This window comes from Physeter macrocephalus, chromosome 15 (assembly GCF_002837175.3).
Source record: "Physeter macrocephalus isolate SW-GA chromosome 15, ASM283717v5, whole genome shotgun sequence".
Lineage (NCBI taxonomy): Eukaryota > Metazoa > Chordata > Mammalia > Artiodactyla > Physeteridae > Physeter > Physeter macrocephalus.
Window position 1 is genome coordinate 37,099,942 of NC_041228.1, and position 21,512 is coordinate 37,121,453.

The window sequence follows — 21,512 nt, forward strand, 5'->3', positions numbered from 1 at the left end:
TTTATTTAGATTATAAAATACAGAAAACTATCTTAACAGTAGTTTATGTGAAAAAGAACCCTAATTTCCAGTAGCACATAAGCTTAAGACAAATAGTAACTAAGTAGAAGTTCATTATATATACCTGGGAAATACACTCTCTACTTTGTGCTATGTGGAGGACTGTGTTAAATTTTATTTATTTTTCAATTTATTATTTATTTATTTTTGGCTGCCTTGGGTCTTTGCTGCCGTGCGCAGGCTTTCTCTAGTTGCAGTGAGCAGGGGCTAGCTACTCTTCAATGCGGTGCACAGACTTCTCATTGCGGTGGCTTCTCCTGTTGTGGAACAACGGGCACTAGGCACGCGGGCTTCAGTAGTTGTGGCACACAGACTCAGTAGCTGTGGCTCGCAGGCTCTAGAGCACAGGCTCAGTAGTTGTGGCACACACGTTTAGTTGCTCTGTGGCATGTGGGATCTTCCGGGACCAGGGCCTGAACCCGTGTCCCATGCATTGGCAGGCGGATTCTTAACCACTGCGCCACCAGGGAAGTCCTTGTGTTAAATTTTAAAAGAGACATTTTCAAACATGTAGTGGAAGTAAGGCAATGACTCTGAAGGCAAATCATATGGGAAGCAACTAAAATAAATTTATTATGTGTAGCCTGGACTATTCAGTTTTTTTCCAAAAAAAAAAAAAAAAAAAAAAGCTTTTGTGGAACATCTACCATATGCAGGGGAGAAAGAAGGAGCAATTAAGCTAGTGCTAGAATTTTCAGCATTAAGAGGTAAGTAGTGCCATTAACTGAAATTGAATGATGGAGTATAAAATGGGGTGGGGGAGATTACACTGAGTTTCGTTTTAAACATGTTAGGCCACAGTAAAATATCCACAGGGCAATGGTCAAGAGGTGGCTAAAATTTGGAGTTTGGATCTCAAAAGAAAATAAATGGACAAAGAGATATACGCATATGGTTGGTTGCTAAACACACACACACACACAAACACACGGTGTTGATGAAATCATCCAAATAGAAGAAGGCTGGTGACATAATATCAGGAACAACCTATATTTAAGGCACAAAGGAAAATAATGTATTTGAAGGGGGAAATGAATATGGTTCAGCAAGGAGAACCAAGAAACTACATCGTTGTAGTGTCCAGGATTGTGATCCTAAGCTTTTATCCTATAATGAATGATGTAAAACAGGGGTCCCCAACCCCTAGGCCATGGACTGGTACCAGTCCGTGGCATGTTAGGAACCGAGCCGCACAGCAGGAGATGAGCGGCAGGTGAGCCAGCAAAGCTTCATCTGTATTTACAGCCGCTCCCCATCGTTCACAGTACCGCCTGAGTTCCACCTCCTGTCAGATCAGCGGTGGCATTAGATTCTCATAGGAGTGCAAACCCTACTGTGAACTGCGCGTGCAAGGGATCTAGGTTGCGCGCTGCTTGTGAGAATCTAATGCCTGATGATCTAAAGTGGAGCTGAGGCGGTGATGCTAGAGCTCGGGAGTGACTGCAAATACAGATTATCATTAGCAGAGAGGTTTGACTGCACAGAGACCGTAATAAATCAATTGCCTGCAAACTCATATCAAAACCCTATCAGTGAGTGGCAAGTGAAAACAAGCTCAGGGTTCCCACTATGCACTATGGTGGGATTCTGCACTATGGTGAGTTGTATAATTATTTCATTATATATTACAATGTAATAATAACAGAAATAAAGTGCACAGTAAATGTAATGCGCTTGAATCATCCCCAAACCACTGCCCGCCCCACCACCCCATCCCGCACTGGAAAAACTGTCTTCCATGAAACCTGCCCCTGGTGCTAAAAAGGCTGGGGACCACTGATGTAGAAGACAGGAGACTCCTGAGTCAGACAAAGGACTTTATTACTCATGGCACAGCAAGCAGCATGAGTATCAACATATGTATTTGTATCAGTTCCCTTTGCCCCCAAGTTCCACAGAGGTAACAACAAAGACATATCCAGATGGATGCCTGCACATGCAGTGGAATGCATTATAAGAAATGAATCCTGCACCTGAAACTAACCCAACATTGTAAATCAACTATACTTCAATTAAAAAAAAAAGAAGAAATGAACCCTGAGTTGAGGAACCAAATCTTTTATAATGGGCAGTAAGCATGCCTTCCATTGGCTCCAGAGGGACACTAGATCTATCTCCCAAATACTGTTCACTATACAAATATCCTTTAAAAGACAGTCTAAAATAAAGAGCAGTCGGTGTCTCCATTCACAAGATATACAAAAACGCAAAAGACATCAGATGTTATCTTTTAATACCTGAAGGCCAAGAAAGACTAAGGTTTCAACAGAAAAGGTACAATCAAACACAAATACCAATGAAACATAAGATAATAAGTTTTGTCAGGTATATTTAGGGCCGATATATTATTTCATGTCACTTATAAGACTAAGAAATGGAAGTTAAGTTTAACAAATAGAAGACTTAATAGTAATCGGACCTAACAAAGAAAGGTACTGTTAGATATTCTCTCCAATGGTAGATACATATATAAGGAGAAGGAAGAGGAGGAAGAAACGAGGGAGAGAAGAGGGAAGATGGTTAACATGTATCCAGGACTTACTATTTATCTGTCAAATACATTCATATCCTTCACTATCTGTCATAAATGTCCATTTATTCACTCATTCAACAAATGATTTCTCAAGTGTTCCATATGTGTCAGGAAATTTTAGGCGCTGGAGATAAAATGATAAGCAACCAGTGACAAACTCTGTCCTCACAGAACTCACTGTCAAATGGTGAAGACAGACAGCATTCAAATCACACAACTACATAAATATATACTGTCATTAAGTGCTATGAAAGAAACGTACAGTGAACTATGAAAATGAATGTAACAGAGATACCTATCAAATTGGGTGGTGGGGGCTAGGGGAAAGGCAGCATCAGGGCTTTCTTGAAGATACAGTAGTTGAGCTAAGATCTCAACACTAAGCTGAAGTCAACAGGTATAAGGTGAAGGGGCAAGGATAGTTTTAAGAATCCCAGACAGCAAAAAAAGGCATAAGCAAAAGCATAATCACAACCGAGAAACTGAAAGAAGGCCAAGAGATCTGAAGCACATAGAAAGAGGGGGGCATAGCAAAAGGACTCCTAACACTGACTTAGAAATTGAAATGGATGGCCTATAAGTTCCTTTGTTCTAAGTTGATAGTATTTTGTGATCATTTTATATTCATAAATAGCAGACACCCTAAAATTTATTTATACATTAATAACAGGATTAACAAATACTAAGAACTTTTTAACAAGCAGAACCTGCTATAAATCATAGGCAAAATATAGCATATGAAAAAGAGCTAAAGTTTATATTTAAAAGAGAAGGGAAGAAAAATGCTTAGAGCCTATTTTAAAATATTTTACATATCTCAATTATAGTCACCAAGTGCTTCTACCTCTGAAGGAGCCAAAGAATCTAGTTTCTCTATTTATCTATACAAACATAAGAAACAGAAGTGTCACTAAACGGTTCCTGTGAATAGTAACCATGAATGCAGAATGTGGGCTGGCACACTGGACTCCCATAGGAGCCTTCAGCTCCTTCACTGTAATCAGAGCCAGTCACGCAGAGAAAGTGACCAAGGGGGAGGAGGGAAATGTGCAAAGGGAGCTGCTAAGACTTCAAAGACAAAACAACGCTGTGACATCATGGAAGTGTGGCTCTTTTGATAGTGCTTAATATGAAGTAAAGAAAGAGATCCTCAAAGTTAAGAACGTGCAAGGCTGGGTGGTACAATGTTTAGCAATATGGATCCTAAGAATAAAAGACAAAATGATAAACAGCCTAACACAGTGGGAAAATGTTATATAGTTGGAAGCCCCAGATTCAAGTTCAAAGTCTGACTTGTTCTGAGCCTCTATTTCCTCCTCTGTAAGACAAAATAACATTTGCTGTGCTGAACAGTCTTGTTTTATAAACAAATAAAACAGTTTATATGAAAGTGATTTTTAAATTGTAAAATACTGTTTTTATAACAAGTTTTACTAATACTGCTAATATTTCTTTCAGTCAATTAATACTTAATTCCCATTAATAAAGCTGTCTATCCCCTCACATTCTGAAGTCAGAGTCAGAAAACTCTGCCTCTAGAGGGAGGGGATATGGGAACGTGTGTATATGTATAGCTGATTCACTTTGTTGCAAAGCAGAAACTGACACACCATTGTAAAACAGTTATACTCCAATAAAGATGTTAAAAAAAAAAAAAAAAGAAAACTCTGCCTCTTTAACCTAAATGAGCTTCTCTCAAAACTCACTTCCTAATATAATATCCGCAACATTTTCTGGTCCCCACTTTTAATATCCCGCTTCAATGTGGGAGCATATGCACAAAGGCAGTTGTCTTCCACACATCATGCCATGATAATCAGAAGCCAATTAGAATGATCACCAAACTCCTCTAAAATACACAATTTGCCTCAAAAAAAATTTTAAAAAAAAAAAAAAAGAAAACTCTGCCTCTTTAACCTAAATGAGCTTCTCTCAAAACTCACTTCCTAATATAATATCCGCAACATTTTCTGGTCCCCACTTTTAATATCCCGCTTCAATGTGGGAGCATATGCACAAAGGCAGTTGTCTTCCACACATCATGCCATGATAATCAGAAGCCAATTAGAATGATCACCAAACTCCTCTAAAATACACAATTTGCCTCAAATCAGTTAGCCAATCACTTACTACTCCACATTCCAAAACCTCTCATTCAAATTCTATAAACAAATGGGAAAAGCTCATTAATAACCTCATCTGGATGGTCTGTCTCTAAAAAAGACAGCAGGGATTAATTGTGCTTTCCTTTCATTCTTCATCTAGAAGAGTTCAACCACCCAGCATCTTTTTTTTTTTTTTAAGCAAACATCAATAAAGACTCCTGTTCTATGCCATTTCCCTTAGGTGTTCCAGCCTCAAAAACCAAAGAAAAGCAAATGTAATCATCACTTACTTGCTCATACATTCACTAAATATTTTTTGATATCCTACTATATGTGGGATATTGTTCTAGACACTAGAACACAGCAGTGACCAAAAAAGACAAAAATTCCAACCATAATGAAGCATTAAACTCTAATAGCAGGGAAAAATAAAACCCAACAAATCAGTAACATATATAATATGGCAGAGTGTGATAAGTACTAAGAAAAACTTTAGAATAAGTAGGTAAATAAAATGTGTGTGTGTGTGTGTGTGTATGCACATATATGCAAACAAGAGAGAAAAAATCTTTTAAATATAGTGACCAGGAAACAACTTGCTGAAAGCGTGATATTTCAGTAAAATCTTAAAGGATTGTTAATAAATTATTTCTTCATTTAAAATTTATTTATAATTTGTTCATACCCTCAGTCATATATACAGACACACACACACCCCTCCAATTTTAAATCTTATTACAGGAGCATAAGATTAGTCAACATTACTTTAAAACTGGCTTTGAAAAATAATACTTATGTGCTCTCTCATAACCATATCATAAATACCTAAGCCATGAATGTGGGTGGCAGTTCCCAAGATGAATGGAAAATTTAAATTTAAAAATACCCTAAAAAAAGTATGTGAATGTAGTTTAAGTAAAAACACATTACATTTTAGGATTAAAACACACCCAAAGGAATATTTTCAAAGCACCAAATGCATGAGCACATTAAAATTTTACATGCAAATCTATAAGCATAACACTAAACATAACACTAAAGTTGAAGATTCGGTGAATTTCCTTAACAGTAAGAAAAAAACTTTTTCCTAGAAATATCCTAGGTATAATTTTTTTATAGTAGTTTACTTTTAGACCCATGCTATAAAGGTTCAAAATGCAAATATATATTTGAGACCCCAGATATACATTTAAATTACAAAGAATAATACGAATATTGTTATGAGAAAGATCAGATTATTATTTAAACATGCTTGACTCAGTTCATTCTAATTGTGTATATGACAAAACAAAAAATGAAGAATCCCTGTCCAATTTAAGAATATGCAGTAGATTCTAATAAGCTTAGTCCCTTCTTAGGTATCAAAATTCTATTGAGATGGTCTGGTCATTCTAATAACATTTTAATGATCTTATCATTTGAAAACAAAACCTACTGAAAACTACTATTTGGATAATTATATAATGGAGTTTCTCAAACAGCATATTTAAAAAATATAATTAAATAGGCATTAAAAAAAGCATGATGTTGGGACTTCCGTGGTGGTCCAGTGGTAAAGAATCCGCCTTCCAATGCAGGTGAGGCAGCTTGGGTACCTGGTCAGGGAACTAAGATCCCACATGCTACGGGGAAAGTAAGTCCACGCACCACAACAGCTGAGCTCACATGCCTCAATGAGTGAGAGAGCCGACATGCCCTGGAGCTAGCACACCACAACTAGAAGAAGCCCCCCACGCTGCCAACTAGAGAGAAGCCCACGTGCCGCAACTAAGACCCAACTCAGTCAAAAAAAAAAAAAAAAAAAAAAAGAAAGAAAGAAAATAAATAAATTAGGGGGGGAAAAAAAAAAGCATGATGTTTATTTAACGACCAATCCCTTCTCCTTAAAACTGGGGTAGGCAAACCACATAGGCTAAATCTCGCCCACCTCCTGCTTTGTGAATAAAGTTTTACTGGAACACAGTCACACCCATTCATTTACATATTGGGTATGACTATTTTTGTGTGCTCTAATAGCAGAACTGAACAGCTGAGACAGAGCCCGTATGTCCCACAAAGCCTAAAAGGTTAGTTATCTGGCCTTTAGTAAAATGCTTACCAACCCCTACTTTAAAGGACTGGTAAAATCTTCTACCCATAGGCACAGTCTTACTTGGGTACTGGCCTCATCCTCACAATCTTTTCCTTAGGAAACCATATCCATCCTCATCAAGTTGAAAATGTCTTTTTGAGGAGTATTGTCTTTAAAGGCAAGCTGACTCAGGGGTTCTCAGACTCACCTTTCAAATACTAATTTCTAGTTTCTAGTGTGGATGCCATTCAGCTGCAAATGCCACTATAACAAATTCTGCTTTCAAATGGTTTTGCACCCCTGCATATGTACACTGCTTCGAATATTCACCTCCATATAGTCTCTGTGCAGTTAATTACACATCTTTTCATGGTTTCTACTTTGAACTTAGTGCAGTCATGCTTAACATATTTTCTATAAGCTAAAGTTCTAGTCACATAATGTTAACTGAGCTCTACTCTTAGGCAGCTATTTGAAACCACCTCACTGGCCAATTAATTCTAAAGAAAAAATTCACTCCTGACCCTTTTAAGAAATTTGTATATAGCTAACTTATTTCTAGCATCATGGTCTTGGCTTTACCAACTACATATTAACTGAACTCATGGCTGACATCAGGCTCTACTTACTATACCTTTTTATCCCCAGTCTTCATTGATAGTTCCAGTATCTCCTCTCAACATGAGAGGTGTGGATCTGCTATTATGGTGTGAATAAAATGAAATAGATTCTAGGCAAAGTGCTTCTAGAAAAAAATTTAACTCTAAGAAATAAGAGCTTGACTTCTGAGTTTTTTCCTTTATTACAACATCAATATCTTTTGCTTTTTGTAAAAGCACAGAAGGCCCAAACACCTAACTTTACCATGGCAAACTATGGGTCACAAAGTGCTACTATCCCAAGAAAAATATTTTCTCTTTGCAATGTTTTAAATTTCTTTTACTCCTTTCTATGTATTACATAATATATTTTAAAACTCAGTTGGGTTTAGTAGTAGTAGTAGTAGTAGCTGAATCTGAGATTAACTGTTATACATACAACTGAATTATCTCAATAAAATAGAGTAAAATCACTATTGTTTGTAAACACGTCATTTACCAAAAATGATACAAAATACTTCATTTGAATTTTCAAAGAGCGTAACTGCAAAGTGTATCCCAATGGACACAAATGAAAAAGAGAGGAAGAAAGAAATGGAGGGAGGGAGGGAAGGAGGGAGGGAGGAAGTTAAGGAAAGGAGAGAAGGAAAGGAGAGAAGGAAAGAAAAAAAGTCCAATTTTAAAAGTCTTGCTGGAAAAGAAAATGCAAATAAGTGAATAATGATGTACTTACCGGAACTGTGGCAGTAGTCCACATACTGTGGAACTAGGACTGTGAAGGCTATTAAATCTGGAGCTAAGAGAGATTCTGGCTTTCTACTCTCATTGAGCCACTTGCTGCTATGAAGGTCTTTAGTGTCAGAAGGACCCTGAAGCAATGGAATTAACTTCTCTTTTCCACTCTCACCTGAACAGAAATATTTATGAAAAATAAACTCATCAAATAAAACATAGGAGTACCCCGAAGATGTTTGATCTTAAAGTATACTAACATCATAATATAAAATTTCAGTTTATGCTTGGTAATTCTAGCAGAACATTTAGTTATACTCTAAAAAGTATGACTGATAATATTAAAAGCACTTTTAACTCTTAAAAGGTTGTTTTAATATTTAGCTAATAAATGTAGAACATGATCAGAAAAGCTTATAAAGTAAAACAACATGAACACACTGTATTCTAAATATTCAATGGAATCTGTACCTATTTAATCTTATCTAGACATTTAATCCACACTGGAAAGAATTAAATAACAAACAGTTTAAGGAAAATATTATGAAATAAAATATTGAAAGGAAGGCGAAATCAATTACAACATTCAGTTGAAAAACAGCTGGGTTTTCTGTTTAATTTCATTATACTAACAACATTTTAATTTAATTTTTAAGTGTCATATACATCTATACCTCCTATCCCCACCCAAAAGTGTAAGAATAAACTTTCCTTTAATTTTTCCTCCCTCATAACCATTCTTAAAACTATGCGAAGATTTTTTTCCTTAAATAAAAATTAACCTATTAATGTCAAGAAGTATCATCCTGGCACAATTAACAATTTTTTTCAAGTAAAAATTTAAAAAATTAAAACCTCTGATTCATAGGAACAATGAGTAAATTCTTGTTTCAGTAACGCTCCTTATAAAACGCAAGGCCAATTCTCCTACACAGGCAATAAAGTTTTACACGGTCCAGCTGCACATACCTGGGGCTTTGGCACAAATTTTTATTGATCCCATGGTTCCAGAGGCACATTTGACCAATGATGTGCTGCAGTACTTCAATTCAACATTCTGGATTGATCCCTCAAGAGTTGGCAGGGGATTCTTAGATTTCACACCTAATAAAAGAAAACTGCAAATGTACTAGCCGATTGAATTTAAATAATTTTTATACTCCTTCACCAAAGCATTTAGACTTAATTATACTTTAATTATCTACCTCAGATGTTCTTACAGTATTTGTGTTAGACTTCACAGTTTAGTGTTTAGGAGTTAAAAAGATGCAATTTTAAAATAAATGGGCTGAACTTGCATAACTATACTTATGCAAATTTGAAACAAATATTTGTTTAAAAATCAGGAGACCAAAAAATCATATTTGGTTTTAGAATACAGAGTAAGATTTTCAATTTGATACAAATTTAACTTATAAATTGAGTGTCATTTAGGCAGAGACATTTAATTTAAGCATGAAACTTCCTGCGTAAACAGCCTCCTCAAAATATCTTGGTCAGGTGGGGTGAAGAGAGAGAAACAAGATAGTTCAAAACAGCTCCTAAGTTAAAATACAATAGCTTATAAGCAAAATTGACATCCCATGTGTAGCTAAAAGAAACCAAAGGGATTCTATATCAATTAGCAAAAAAAGTGAATATTAACATCTCTACTATATGCTACTTGCTGAAGAACATAAAAGCACAGAAGGGAACAATTATCATGACATAAATGGTAGAGAAAACTTAATTCAAAAAGGAGAGACTCATTTTGGCCCTGAAGGGAAGGTGAGAATTAAAAAGGCAGAGAAACCTTAAGAACATTACACTAACATTATTGCAAACCATTAAAATAATGATAATGATGATGAACTCTAATCAACTAACATTTACTGGAGGACTTCCTATGTGTTATACACACATCTCATTCAATCCTCACAACAGGGCTGTGATAAAGATGTTATTGTTATCCTCATTTTTACAAACTGGGATATAATGGCTTAGAGTTAAGTAATTTTTGCTCGGTCCTACAGCAGAGAGAAAGAGCTGAGGTGTTTAACACAATTTGATCCTATCACAGAAAACTTCACCACTCATTTAACCTGTATTCATGAAGAGTGGCCTTCTTTTCCCCATTCCAATCAAATATATATATCTTTCATATTTGAAACTCCTTTAAGGAGAACTAAGTATGAATAATTAAGAAAATCATGAACTTTTTTGACAGATATATTAAACATTACTCTAAAATCTTTGATCTCAAACTCTGGTGCATTCAAGAAGCCCCACAGTCCTCCAAGAGTCTTCCTGAGATGTGGCCCAGGAACCTGCAGTTTAACTAACAAACTATATAGTTTGCCAGTAGTTAAAGGACACCATCTTGAGAAATACCTTGTCACATAGTAATCTTTACTTCAAAAGGACCTGTAAATTTACTGATTCCTATTTGACTGTTACATAAACATGTATCAATTGGTTGCTATTCCCCAATATTCACCACCTGTGTTATTTCCATTTGCAGTGGTACCTATTATCCTCAAAGCAGGAGTCTAAATGCTGTGTATTTATACATTTTTCTATGATTTTATCAGTTTTTATCAAATTCTCAAAATCTATGACTCAAAAAACTTAAGAAGCAGTATTTCAGAAAGTTAAATGATGCCAACAATACGAAATAAACATAGCAGTAGTAGTAATAACAGTAGTAGCAGTACTACTAGTTACAGCACCTAACGCTCAATGACTAAGTGCCATGCACTATGCCCAGTTTGTTATTTTTATTCATCTCAAAAGAAAAAAAAAAAGGTAGCTATTACTATTCCACTTTACATTCAGGAAAACCAAGGTTTAGAGAAATAAGGATTTTGCCCAGGCTCAAGTCAGAAAGTGGGCAGGCGTGGTTCACTTTTCTCTTCATAAGAAAAGAAGCTGAGTTACCCTGCATATTTAACATCTACTGTGGATACAGAAGTTATAATCAGTGGATAATTTACGCTGCTCCAATCATTATGTTAGGTGATGAGAGGGATACAAAATGGAATAATACCCTCCTCTAACTCTCAAGCCCCCAGAGTCAGACTCTCATTCTATGCCAATTTTTTGAAAAAACTTAAAGAATCTAGATAGTGATGAGCAGACAAGAGCTAATCAAAGAGTCTCTCAAGGGTTACTGCTGGTGTTAAGAACCAAAAGAATTGAATTAGTTCTGGTAGATGCAAAAATAAAAAAATATGAACAGACAAAAATGGCTTTAAAAAAAATTATTTTAGGGCTTCCCTGGTGGCGCAGTGGTTGAGAGTCCACCTGCCGATGCAGGGGACACGGGTTCGTGCCCCGGTCCGGGAAGATCCCACATGCCGCGGAGCAGCCAGGCCTGTGAGCCATGGCCGCTGAGCCTGCGCGTCCGGAGCCTGTGCTCTGCGACGGAAGAGGCCACAACAGTGAGAGGCCCGCGTACCGCAAAAAAAAAAATAAAATAAATTATTTTATAAGCTGCTTCTTTTACAGTTTACACCAAGTTTAGGACTCTACCTTGAATCTCAAATGATACGTCTTTGTTATTATCTAATGCATGCTATATATAAGACTCTTATCAGAAGAAGTTGCCGGAAACCTCTTCTGATAAGAATCACTTATACATATATAAAGCATCTTAGTTTAGACTAATACTATCAAGAACTTATTTCACTTTTTATGATCATTACATTTCTCGGATTTTTAAAAAAATATTTATTTATTTGTTTATTTGGCTGCATCGGGTCTTAGTTGTGGCATGCAGGATCTCGTTCCCTGACTAGGGATCAAACTGGGGCCCCCTGCATTGGGAGTGAGGAGTCTTAGCCACTAGACTGCCAGGGAAGTCCCTCTCAGATATTTTTAAACTTGTTTTAGTAACTAAAACATCCTGCATACTTTCTCCTTAAGAAAACTTTTTCAAAAAGTACTTTGTTTTTAATGGCTCAAGATCAGATTTTTTAAAAGATAATTATAGTCATCTTTTGATAGACTTCAACAATGGAGAAAAACTGCTAGTAAAAAATAACCTCAGATTATGATGTGTCAATGTAGGTCCATCAATCGTAATAAATATGCCACTCTGATAGGGGATGTCGATACTGGGAGTGGCTGTGCAGACCAAGGAGGCAGAAAGTATATGAAAAAGCTCATACCTTCCTCTCAGTTTTGCTGTGAACCTAAAATTACTCTAAAGAAGAAAAAGTATTAATAAAAAATAATTTTAAAACAAACTTGGTTTCTTTCCACTCTACCATCAAACCAAAATTTGTAAAACACCCCAAACATAAGCACTAGGGAGGTAGAAAGGAGCAGAGTCTTGGCATTGCACAACTCAGGGTACCATTCACATTTTTTTCTGTCTACATGAATGCAGCTTCCTGAAACTGTGAAAGGAAATCTCCTGTTGGGAATGCAATATGGTGCAACAAAAAGACCAAAAGTTCTGAAACTGAAAAAGCAAGGCTTCAGATATAGGTAGCATTACATATCTAGTAGTTATGTGGCTTAAGGCAAACCACTATTATTGTTCCATGTGGAGGTCAAAATACTGCAGTTATTGTTCAAGGTATTTAACTCTGAGAAATCTGCTGAACTTTATACAGAACTTAATTTAGGGAAGAGGTGCAAAATTTTGATAAGATGTATAGTCAGCTGACATGAGTCAACAAGACAATCACAAAGACCGTGACAATATCTTACATTTGAAATAATGACTTTACAAAGCATTACAAAGCACTCTCATGTGGATTTACTCAAATACTGCTGTCATATTCTGCTAAAGGAAGGGAAGAGGAACTCCCTAAGGCATTGCAATTGAAATACAACTTTACATGGTATATACTTTCAATGGAATAATCTAAAAATAATAGTGAATTTTTGTAATACAATTTAATATAAAAAAATGCACTGTTACTTTTTCTCCTTAGAGTATTTTTCTGAAAAATATTAACTCTGAACACACATTCTTAGTCCTGTGGTGCACCCTTAGCTCGGATTCTTTTTACACTGCCTTTCTTGCCCAACATAATTCTCCTGGCCTCACAGACACAATAACCCCCCGTGTTCAGTAATCAACTTATGATCACTCTTATAATTATCATCTATAAATCAGAAGATGAAATAATGAGAATGACCTGTATATCTGTGTAGAAGTAAAAGATTAAGGAGTCAAGCCATGTGTAAGTTTAGCTCTGTTTCCTCCTTAATTTTTACGGGCCTAAAGCAACAAAGAAATGAAAATGAAAAGATAAGCACTACATGTGCAACTCTCAAAGAGGCAAGAACTGTCATCAAAATTTCAGAAGATGGATGCTGATGAACAAGTAACAACAAGATGACTTAGAGGAAAGTGCCCGTGGCTTATTAAACTAAGAAGCAAGTTGATCTGCAATGAGCCCTGGAAAGATAAGAATTAAAGAAGCCAGGCAGCTCAGAGGGCAGGAATGCAGATGAGGCTAAACAGATGAGCAGTGACTGAAAGTCTATCTAATAACCACATATCCTTTGTTTTAATTCGTGAAGCCACGCAACTACCCCACACTCATCCTGGCAAAAGACTGACGGGCTCACGCTGGAGAGGTTGAAACAGAAGGACTTTGAACTAAGGGATAATACCAAGGAAAAGGCTGCATACTAAAAATGGGAGATTGTCTAAAAATCTATATAAAACAGATGTACTGAATAATGAAATCTCCTTTTCTTTTACTCTCTAGGGATGCTGAATGCCAGAGTTACAACCTGCAGGAAAGAAATGGAAGGTTTTCTATCTGTGAAAACTGGCCAGTCCAAGAAAAAGGAACCAGAGATACTGATAACTGATTATCCCCAAACAACAACAACAAAAATGAGTAAGTGTCCAATTCCCCTACAGTAACACCAGCCATTCAATAAGCTCCAACCTCACACACAGGTTCCCAATGAGTTATTTAGTATTTTATTCTACAGTATGAGGGCTCATCAGAAACTAGGTATAAATCACCAACATGAAAAGTAGAGATAAACAACAAACACAGAAAAGGAACTTGGGGTAAAAATACAATGCTGGGAACAGAAAACTTAGGTAATAAAAATTATAGTATTGTAGTATACTTACTACTACTACTACTGCTGCTGCTGCTATCCTTGGAGGGAGTACAGAAGACACTAGAACAAGAACAGCATGTTTAGCTGAACTTTTCAAAGAACAAAAAAGAACCATTAGAAATTAAAAACATGATGTTAATTCTCCTTAAATTAATATAAAAATAAGAAAATAAAGGTGAGGAAGTCTACCACATAAATTAAAACAAAAAATCCAAAGAGATTGCAAATGGGCCAAATGACCAAAAAATGAAAGGATCAGCATAAACAATCAAATATCTGAAAACCAAAAGTTCTAGGAAGAACTATTAAAACAAAACAGAGAAAATAATCAAAGAAATAAGTCAACAAGGTTTCCCCAAATGAAGTACATGAATTTCAAATTAACAGGGTGCACCACGTATCCAGTGCAACAAATGAAAAAACAAATATCAGGGGTAAAGAGAGAAGCTCCTAAAAGTTTCTGAGATAGAAAACAAACAGATGCATAAAAACAGAAAAATGTTAATACATACAACATACAATTAGAATGGCATCAAACTTCTCAACAGCAACACTGGAAACAAGAAGACAACAAAGCAATGCTTTTTAAAGTCTGTAGAAAAATCATTCCCAACCTACAAATCTACATATACACCCAAACTACCTTCACATATGAAGGCAGAATAAAGATTCACTCAAACATGCCCTATCTGAAAGAAGTTTACTTCCTTTGCTAGAAAGACAGCTACAGAACTGTGCTCTACCAAAAAGAGGAATAAATCAGGAAAGAATAATATATGTGATGCAAGAAACAGGGGATCCAATATAAGAGAAAAGGGAATTCCCAGGACAATGATAAAAGGAAACTTCAAGACATCTGTAGCAGGTTCAGAAGGAAACAGAGATTGAAACAGGAGGAAAGTACACTAAAAGAATAATGACTACAAAAATTAAAACTAGGGACTTCCCTGGTGGTCCAGTGGGTAAGACTCCACGCTCCCAAGGCAGAGGCCTGGGTTCGATCCCGAGTCGGGGAACTAGATCCCACATGCATGCCACAACTAAGAGTCCACATGCCGCAACTAAAGATCCCACATGCTGCAACTAAGACCCGGCACTGCCTAAATAAATAAATAAATAAGGTATAAAATACTTTAAAAATTAAAACTAATTATCTAATGCATCTGAACATACTGAGAGAAGACATGCTTCTCTAAGAATTTGGGGGAATTAATATTAAGTACATGGAACACTAATGAAACAAAAAAAGGCAGTTATTAACTCAAAGGATAAAAGTTGCATAAGAAAAAACATTTAAAGGTAGTATACTATAATTCATACATACACGGTCATAATATATTAAATCTGAATATATATTTAAGCAAAAGCTGTGATATAATTAGATGACTTAGGAGAAAAGAATAGAAATACAGACAGCGAGTATTGGCCATAAAAGCTAAATCCTCTTGGTAGGCGAAATAATGCCATCCTGCCCTCACTCAAGATGCCCATATCCTAATCCCAGGACCTGGGAATATGTTATCTTAACATGGCAAAGGAATATTAAGGTGCAAACAGAATTAAGGTTGCTAATAAGCTAATTTGAAATGCGAAGATTATCCCATACTATCCAGGTAGAACCAATGTAATCATCAGGGTTCTTAAAAATGAAAGAGGAAGGCAGAAGAAGAGAGTCAGAGAAAGACATGTCATGACAGAAGCACTACCACAGAAATGCAATCTTCTGGCTTTGAAGATGAGGGATGAGGGCCACAGACCAAGGAATGCTGGTGGCCTACAGAAGGTGGAAAAAGCAAGGAAACAGATTCTCTCCTAGAGGCTTCAAGAGGAACAAAGCCCTGCTGACACCTTGATTTTAGTGAGACTCATTTTAGACTTTAAACTACAGAACTGTAATAAAATGAACTTATGTTGTTTTAAGGCATTAAGGTTGTTGTAGTAGAAAGTATGTAGTGTAGTAGAAAGTATGTTTAATATACATATCTAAACATTTATACAATATCTAAACATGAAAGATAAGAAAATTTCAATATAAGCATTTTATTTAGAAATTTAGAGGTAAATATCTAAGAATGAGCCAAAAATGACTGCCCCTAAAAAACCAGTGAAGATTATAAGGGCCCGCAGAACTGCCCTTTTTGTTACAAGCCTTCCAAAACTATAATTTAAGAAAATAAAACAAAAGGTCATTCAGGACATTCAAGCAGCCAGGACTCATTCCAGATACACAAAAATAATAAAATCATAGGATAGTGAACCAATAGCAAAGGTTTCGTAGAGGGAAGAGGTAAATTCTTTTAAAATACGCATTGAAGGAGTAGAGTTATTAGGGAATGTTATACAAAATGGCAATAGCAAAGAGCTTCTAAATGGTTGATATTGTAGTAAAAACAAAGCATTATCATTTCAGGGGAAGACTAAAAGGAGAAAGCAAAAGGAGAGGAAGATTTATCACATGAGAAGAAGGTGGAAGTCTTAACAAGAGCGGCTGGGCAGGCAAGAACAAATAGGTAGACCAAGAAAGCTGGTTAGTTCCGAGGCTCAATAGACGACAAAGACTGCAAATGACCTCCTGTGATAAGACATGCAAACAGGAGACAGCAAACTTTAAAAGGTAGTGGCTGTTTTGTTACGGCTGTTGATGATAATGATTTTATTGTTTTTAACACGGAAAAGCAGATGAAGTGACAGCTTAGGGCTAACCCAAAATATTTGGGTAAAAATCACTTAATATTTTGAACAGAATATAAAATATAACCATTGAACTGTAACCAATTAAATGACAGAAAACAAAAAGTAATCTCAAAAGTATAGCTCACAGTGATAATTAGGTGATAGAACTGAACTATCACAAGGAACATATTCACAAGGAACAAAACACAAAGTCTTCTATAGCAAGAGCTTACTTTTCGTTGTCCCACCCTCACCGCCATCCCTGTCCATTCTGCTGTAGTTTCCAGCAAAAAGAGAGTCAACAAGAAGTTTAGTCAAATTACTAAGTATCTACAAAATCTGGTTCTCTATCTTTTTTTAACATCAACAATGGCAAATAAACATTTGACAAGTAAAGACTCAGCTTCATACTGACAGAACGATGAAAAAGATGCCCTAATTTAAAACAATATATTCTGCCACCTAGTTTATGACATAACTCTTAATGTAAATATTAACAAAATAAAGTCTGCTTCTAACTCTAAAATTCCATGAATCAGAATCTCGATCCTACATGTCGTTGTCATACTAGCCACGTACATTCCTCGAAAACTAATTTGCAGTATCAATAAGAATTAACCTGCTCTTCTTCAAGATTACTTAACTTTGTGCTACGATTACAGGCGAGGGAATTTAGACAGTTCTGGCTATAAGGAACTAGAAAAATAAATCTTTTCATGTGGAAGGGGGCAGAGCCTGGTTAGAATACTGAAGAACTTACAACTTCTGGACATAGTCTAACAAGAACACTTCAGTAACTCATTTAGACTTCATGGGCTTAAAAGAAGAGAATTCCAGATAGCTTACCAAAGTACCTCAATTATAACAGATGTTCAAGAACAAAGAATTTTCTTTATCCTTGACGTCTTCACTACCAAGTGTGGAAACTAAAAAACTAACATTAATGTTGGCAGATCATATCATTAATTTCTTTTCCCTTAGGCTGCTTTTAAAGATTTATGCTTGTCCTTAGCACTGGGGTTTTACCACAACGTATCTACTTAGAAATTTAGGTTTATTTTTCCTGTTCGGGATTTATGGTTCTTAAATCTGAAGATTCACATCTTGCATCAATTTTGTGGGGTAAAAAAGAAGTCTCTAAATAGTGCCTCTCTCCTAGTTTCTCTTTCTGAGAGTCTTATTAGACCTATACAGAATCTTCTCATTCTAGTGACCAGATCTATTGACTGGTATTTCACATTTTCATCTCTATTTTCAGTGCTGCATTCTGGATAATTTCTTTATATCCACCTTTAAGTTCACAAATAGTGTCTGTAGCTATGTCTAATCTGTATCATTCATTCAGTGACTTCTGATCTTCCTTTTTTTTAATTCTCTAGTCCTTATTGACAATATCTATGCCTCCCTCCTATTTTCAACTCCATCTTTTACTTCTTTAATAAATTTAAACTTAGTAATTTTATACTCTTTTTCCAGTTATTATATTACTGAAATTCTAGGAGTCTATATTGGCCATCGGAGGTCTGTGCTCTTGGGGGATTATTTTCAAGTCGTTGGTAACTTGGGATTCTGGGCTTACATTTCAAAAGGCTTTCTTTTTTAAACACACTGCCAGAATTAAGGGTATTTGCCAAAGCAAATATTTGTGTTTACTATTAGATACCCAGAGATGTAACCAGTCCACCCAGGATCACATTTTTAAGTTAACTTATTGGTTTGATGGTTCCTAGACCATGAAGAAATTAAAACCTGAGTGCTGACAGGACTGTGGTTACAAATTCTCAGGGAAAGCACCCTCCGTCTTCCCCATCAAGGCCAAAACAAAGAAGCTTCTTTGTTAAAACGAGAGTGGGGCAGATTTTTAAAACAGTCTATCTTTCCACTAGCCCTTAGAAGTTATGAGCTTAGGGAAATGGAAATCACGTCCCAATTCCTCCTTTCTTGTCCCCACCCCGTTCTGGTGATTAAAAGCCAAGCCCACTGGTAACTGAGGTTGCCATAGCCCATTAGGACAGTCAGAGCATGAATACCTGCTTCCTACTCTGGGTTTTCGTTTCCTCCTTGCTTGGGAACTTTTTTTTTTTCTTTCTTGCAGGTTCAGCAGTTCACTTAGAATTATATGTGTTATACATTATCCAGCATGGGTGTTCGTAAAGGAAAGGATTTCAGGTTAATTAGCATACCATGCTACCAGGCACAGAAGTCACATCAGGCTATGCTATACGTTTCTTAAGTAAATATACCTTGTAATTGAATTTTTTCTCCCTAGGATTTCATCCATGATAGATGAGGAAGCAACAAGTATTTTTTGAGGTTAAACACTGCAGGTTATGCAGAGACATTAAACACATTATAAATCCCAAAATGTACTAGTTTAACTACCTTGTTTCTATAACTGTAAAGTGGGTATAATTCACCAGCTACCTTACAGAATAATCCTAAGCCCTGAAATGATAAGTGGACAGTGGTTACCAGAGCATCTGGCATTAAGTATTCAATAAATGTTAGCTAGTATATTCTCACTGTTACTATTACTACAAACAACACAAGCTTATCGGGGAAGTTCAGTTTATATACATTAAGGAGTAATAAGGCAGTTTACTAAATGATAAACTAATCGCTACACTTTTATTCTAATATAAACTCTGCCACCAAATAACTGTGTAATCTTGGATTTAAAATCTCTGTGGCTCAGTTTCTTCATCTGAAGAAAACAAAAAAGAGTGGTTGTATTTGATTACAACTAAGATTTCTTTAAGCTTTAAAAACCAACGATCAGCTGCAGTGTAGGAGAGTAAAGACTGTATAATGGGATATGGAAAGGAAAAGTGGCCTTTCAAGGGAGCAATATTGTCATATACCATCAGTATTTTTTTAAAGGCAAAGAAAAATTACAGTAATTAAATGAAAGTTATTATGTTTCTGTACATAAGACAGAAAAAATATGAACTAAAGTCAGTTAGTGACTTTAGTGAAAGATGAGAAAAATTAATTTATATTTATTTAATTAAATTTTATTTACAAATTGATACTGCAAGAATAACTTTTGAAACCTTTTCTATCTCCCCCTAGCCTCTAGAGCTATAATGTCAGATAAAGAATAATTAATTACTACTTTATGATACAAATAATAAAGTCATGCATTATTAGATTGGGTTTTTCTATACATAAACGTTCTTAGTTGAAATAATAAATAACACCCAATTACTAGTTATGATCATTCAGTATTTTACCCATACATGAATTTAAAAAGAAAATAACACTTAGGATAACAGAGTAAAATGCTTAAAAAAAAAAAAACCTGCTTCTTGGATTAGGTATTTCATAACAAATATGAGAAGGAAATACATAAAAATAAATTCTCATTAATATTAAGAATCCACCTGCCAATGCAGGGGACACTGGTTCGAGCCCGGGACCAGGAAGATCCCACATGCCATGAAGCAACTAAGCCCGTGTGCCACAACTACTGAGCCTGGGCTCTAGAGCCTGCGAGCCACAACTACTGAAACCCACATGCCTAGAGCCCATGCTCCACAACAAGAGAAGCCGCCACAATGAGAAGCCTGTGTACCGGAACGAAGAGTAGCCCCCTCTCACCTCAACTAGAGAAAGCTCGTGCACAGCAACAAAGACCCAACGCAGCCAAAAATAAATAAATTTTTTTTAAAAATTCTCATTAATAACCACTGGTGGAAATATCTAAAGAAGGGCTACTATGTAAAAGTCATATTAAACTCCATATTCTGACAGTCAAAGTGAGTAAAGGGGAGAAGAAGCCATCACTCTTGGGCATTAAATTAAGAAAAAAACAAACTATGTGGGCATGAGGGCAAAAATGAAATGAGATCATTAAAAAATATCACACAGGAAGACTAGAAACTATTTTTAAAAGCTAATTGTAAACATAAGAGGGAAACTGTGTCAAAGATTTTTTAATAAAAAATTTAAATGTGAATAAGGATGCTAAATGATTAGCTAGCAAAGTAAAAGACATCACAGTAAGGGCAAAACTATCTTTTAAATTAAGGAAACGAGAGAGAGAGAGAGAGAGAGAAAGAGAGAGAGAGAGAGAGAGAGAGAGTGTGTGTGTGTGTGTGTGTGTGTGTGTAGAGGGAGTTGGTAAAGGGCACACCAGAATAAAAATAAATATAACATTCACTCCCTCTGCACAGGACAAGATCATTCTTTTCTTAGTTTAATTCTGCCCTAAGGCATTCTCAATTCCACCACAAAGTAAAATCTAACCACTATGAAACCTTGACTCTTGACAAGCATTCTTTTACTATAAGAACTGTGACTGCATGCAATCAAGATTCATTCTTGCTACTTCAATCACTGACCTCCAAGGACAAAATCAAAGGCCTACCACATATAACTCTGGACTGTCTCTCACTGTGAAGGGCAATCCCCCTGGCTTGAGGATGCAAGTTTTTGTCTGCATCACCGAAGGATGATTCATCTACTAATGGTTCTTTATGCATACACTAACTTTTTTTTTTTTTTTTTTTTTTTTGCGGTACGCGGGCCTCTCACTGTTGTGGCCTCTTCCGTTGCGGAGCACAGGCTCCAGACACACAGGCGCAGCAGCCATGGCTCACGGGCCTAGCCGCTCCGCGGCATGTGGGATCTTCCCAGACCGGGGCACAAACCCATGTCCC

At 36.1% G+C, this 21,512-nt stretch overlaps 1 protein-coding gene across 14 annotated transcripts in view; it reads right to left on the minus strand.

Moving 5' to 3' along the window:
• The window catches only part of VPS13B (vacuolar protein sorting 13 homolog B), an 802,500-nt gene that overhangs the window by 559,652 nt on the left and 221,336 nt on the right, over positions 1–21,512 (minus strand). For all 14 annotated transcript variants that reach the window (XM_028500192.2, XM_028500193.2, XM_024115869.3 and 11 more), the window contains exons 18-19: positions 9,070–9,204; positions 8,102–8,275 (exon numbers count right to left, since the gene is read on the minus strand). In XM_028500192.2, the coding sequence (XP_028355993.1) occupies positions 8,102–8,275; positions 9,070–9,204 (309 nt within the window). The remainder of the gene's footprint in view (positions 1–8,101; positions 8,276–9,069; positions 9,205–21,512) is intronic.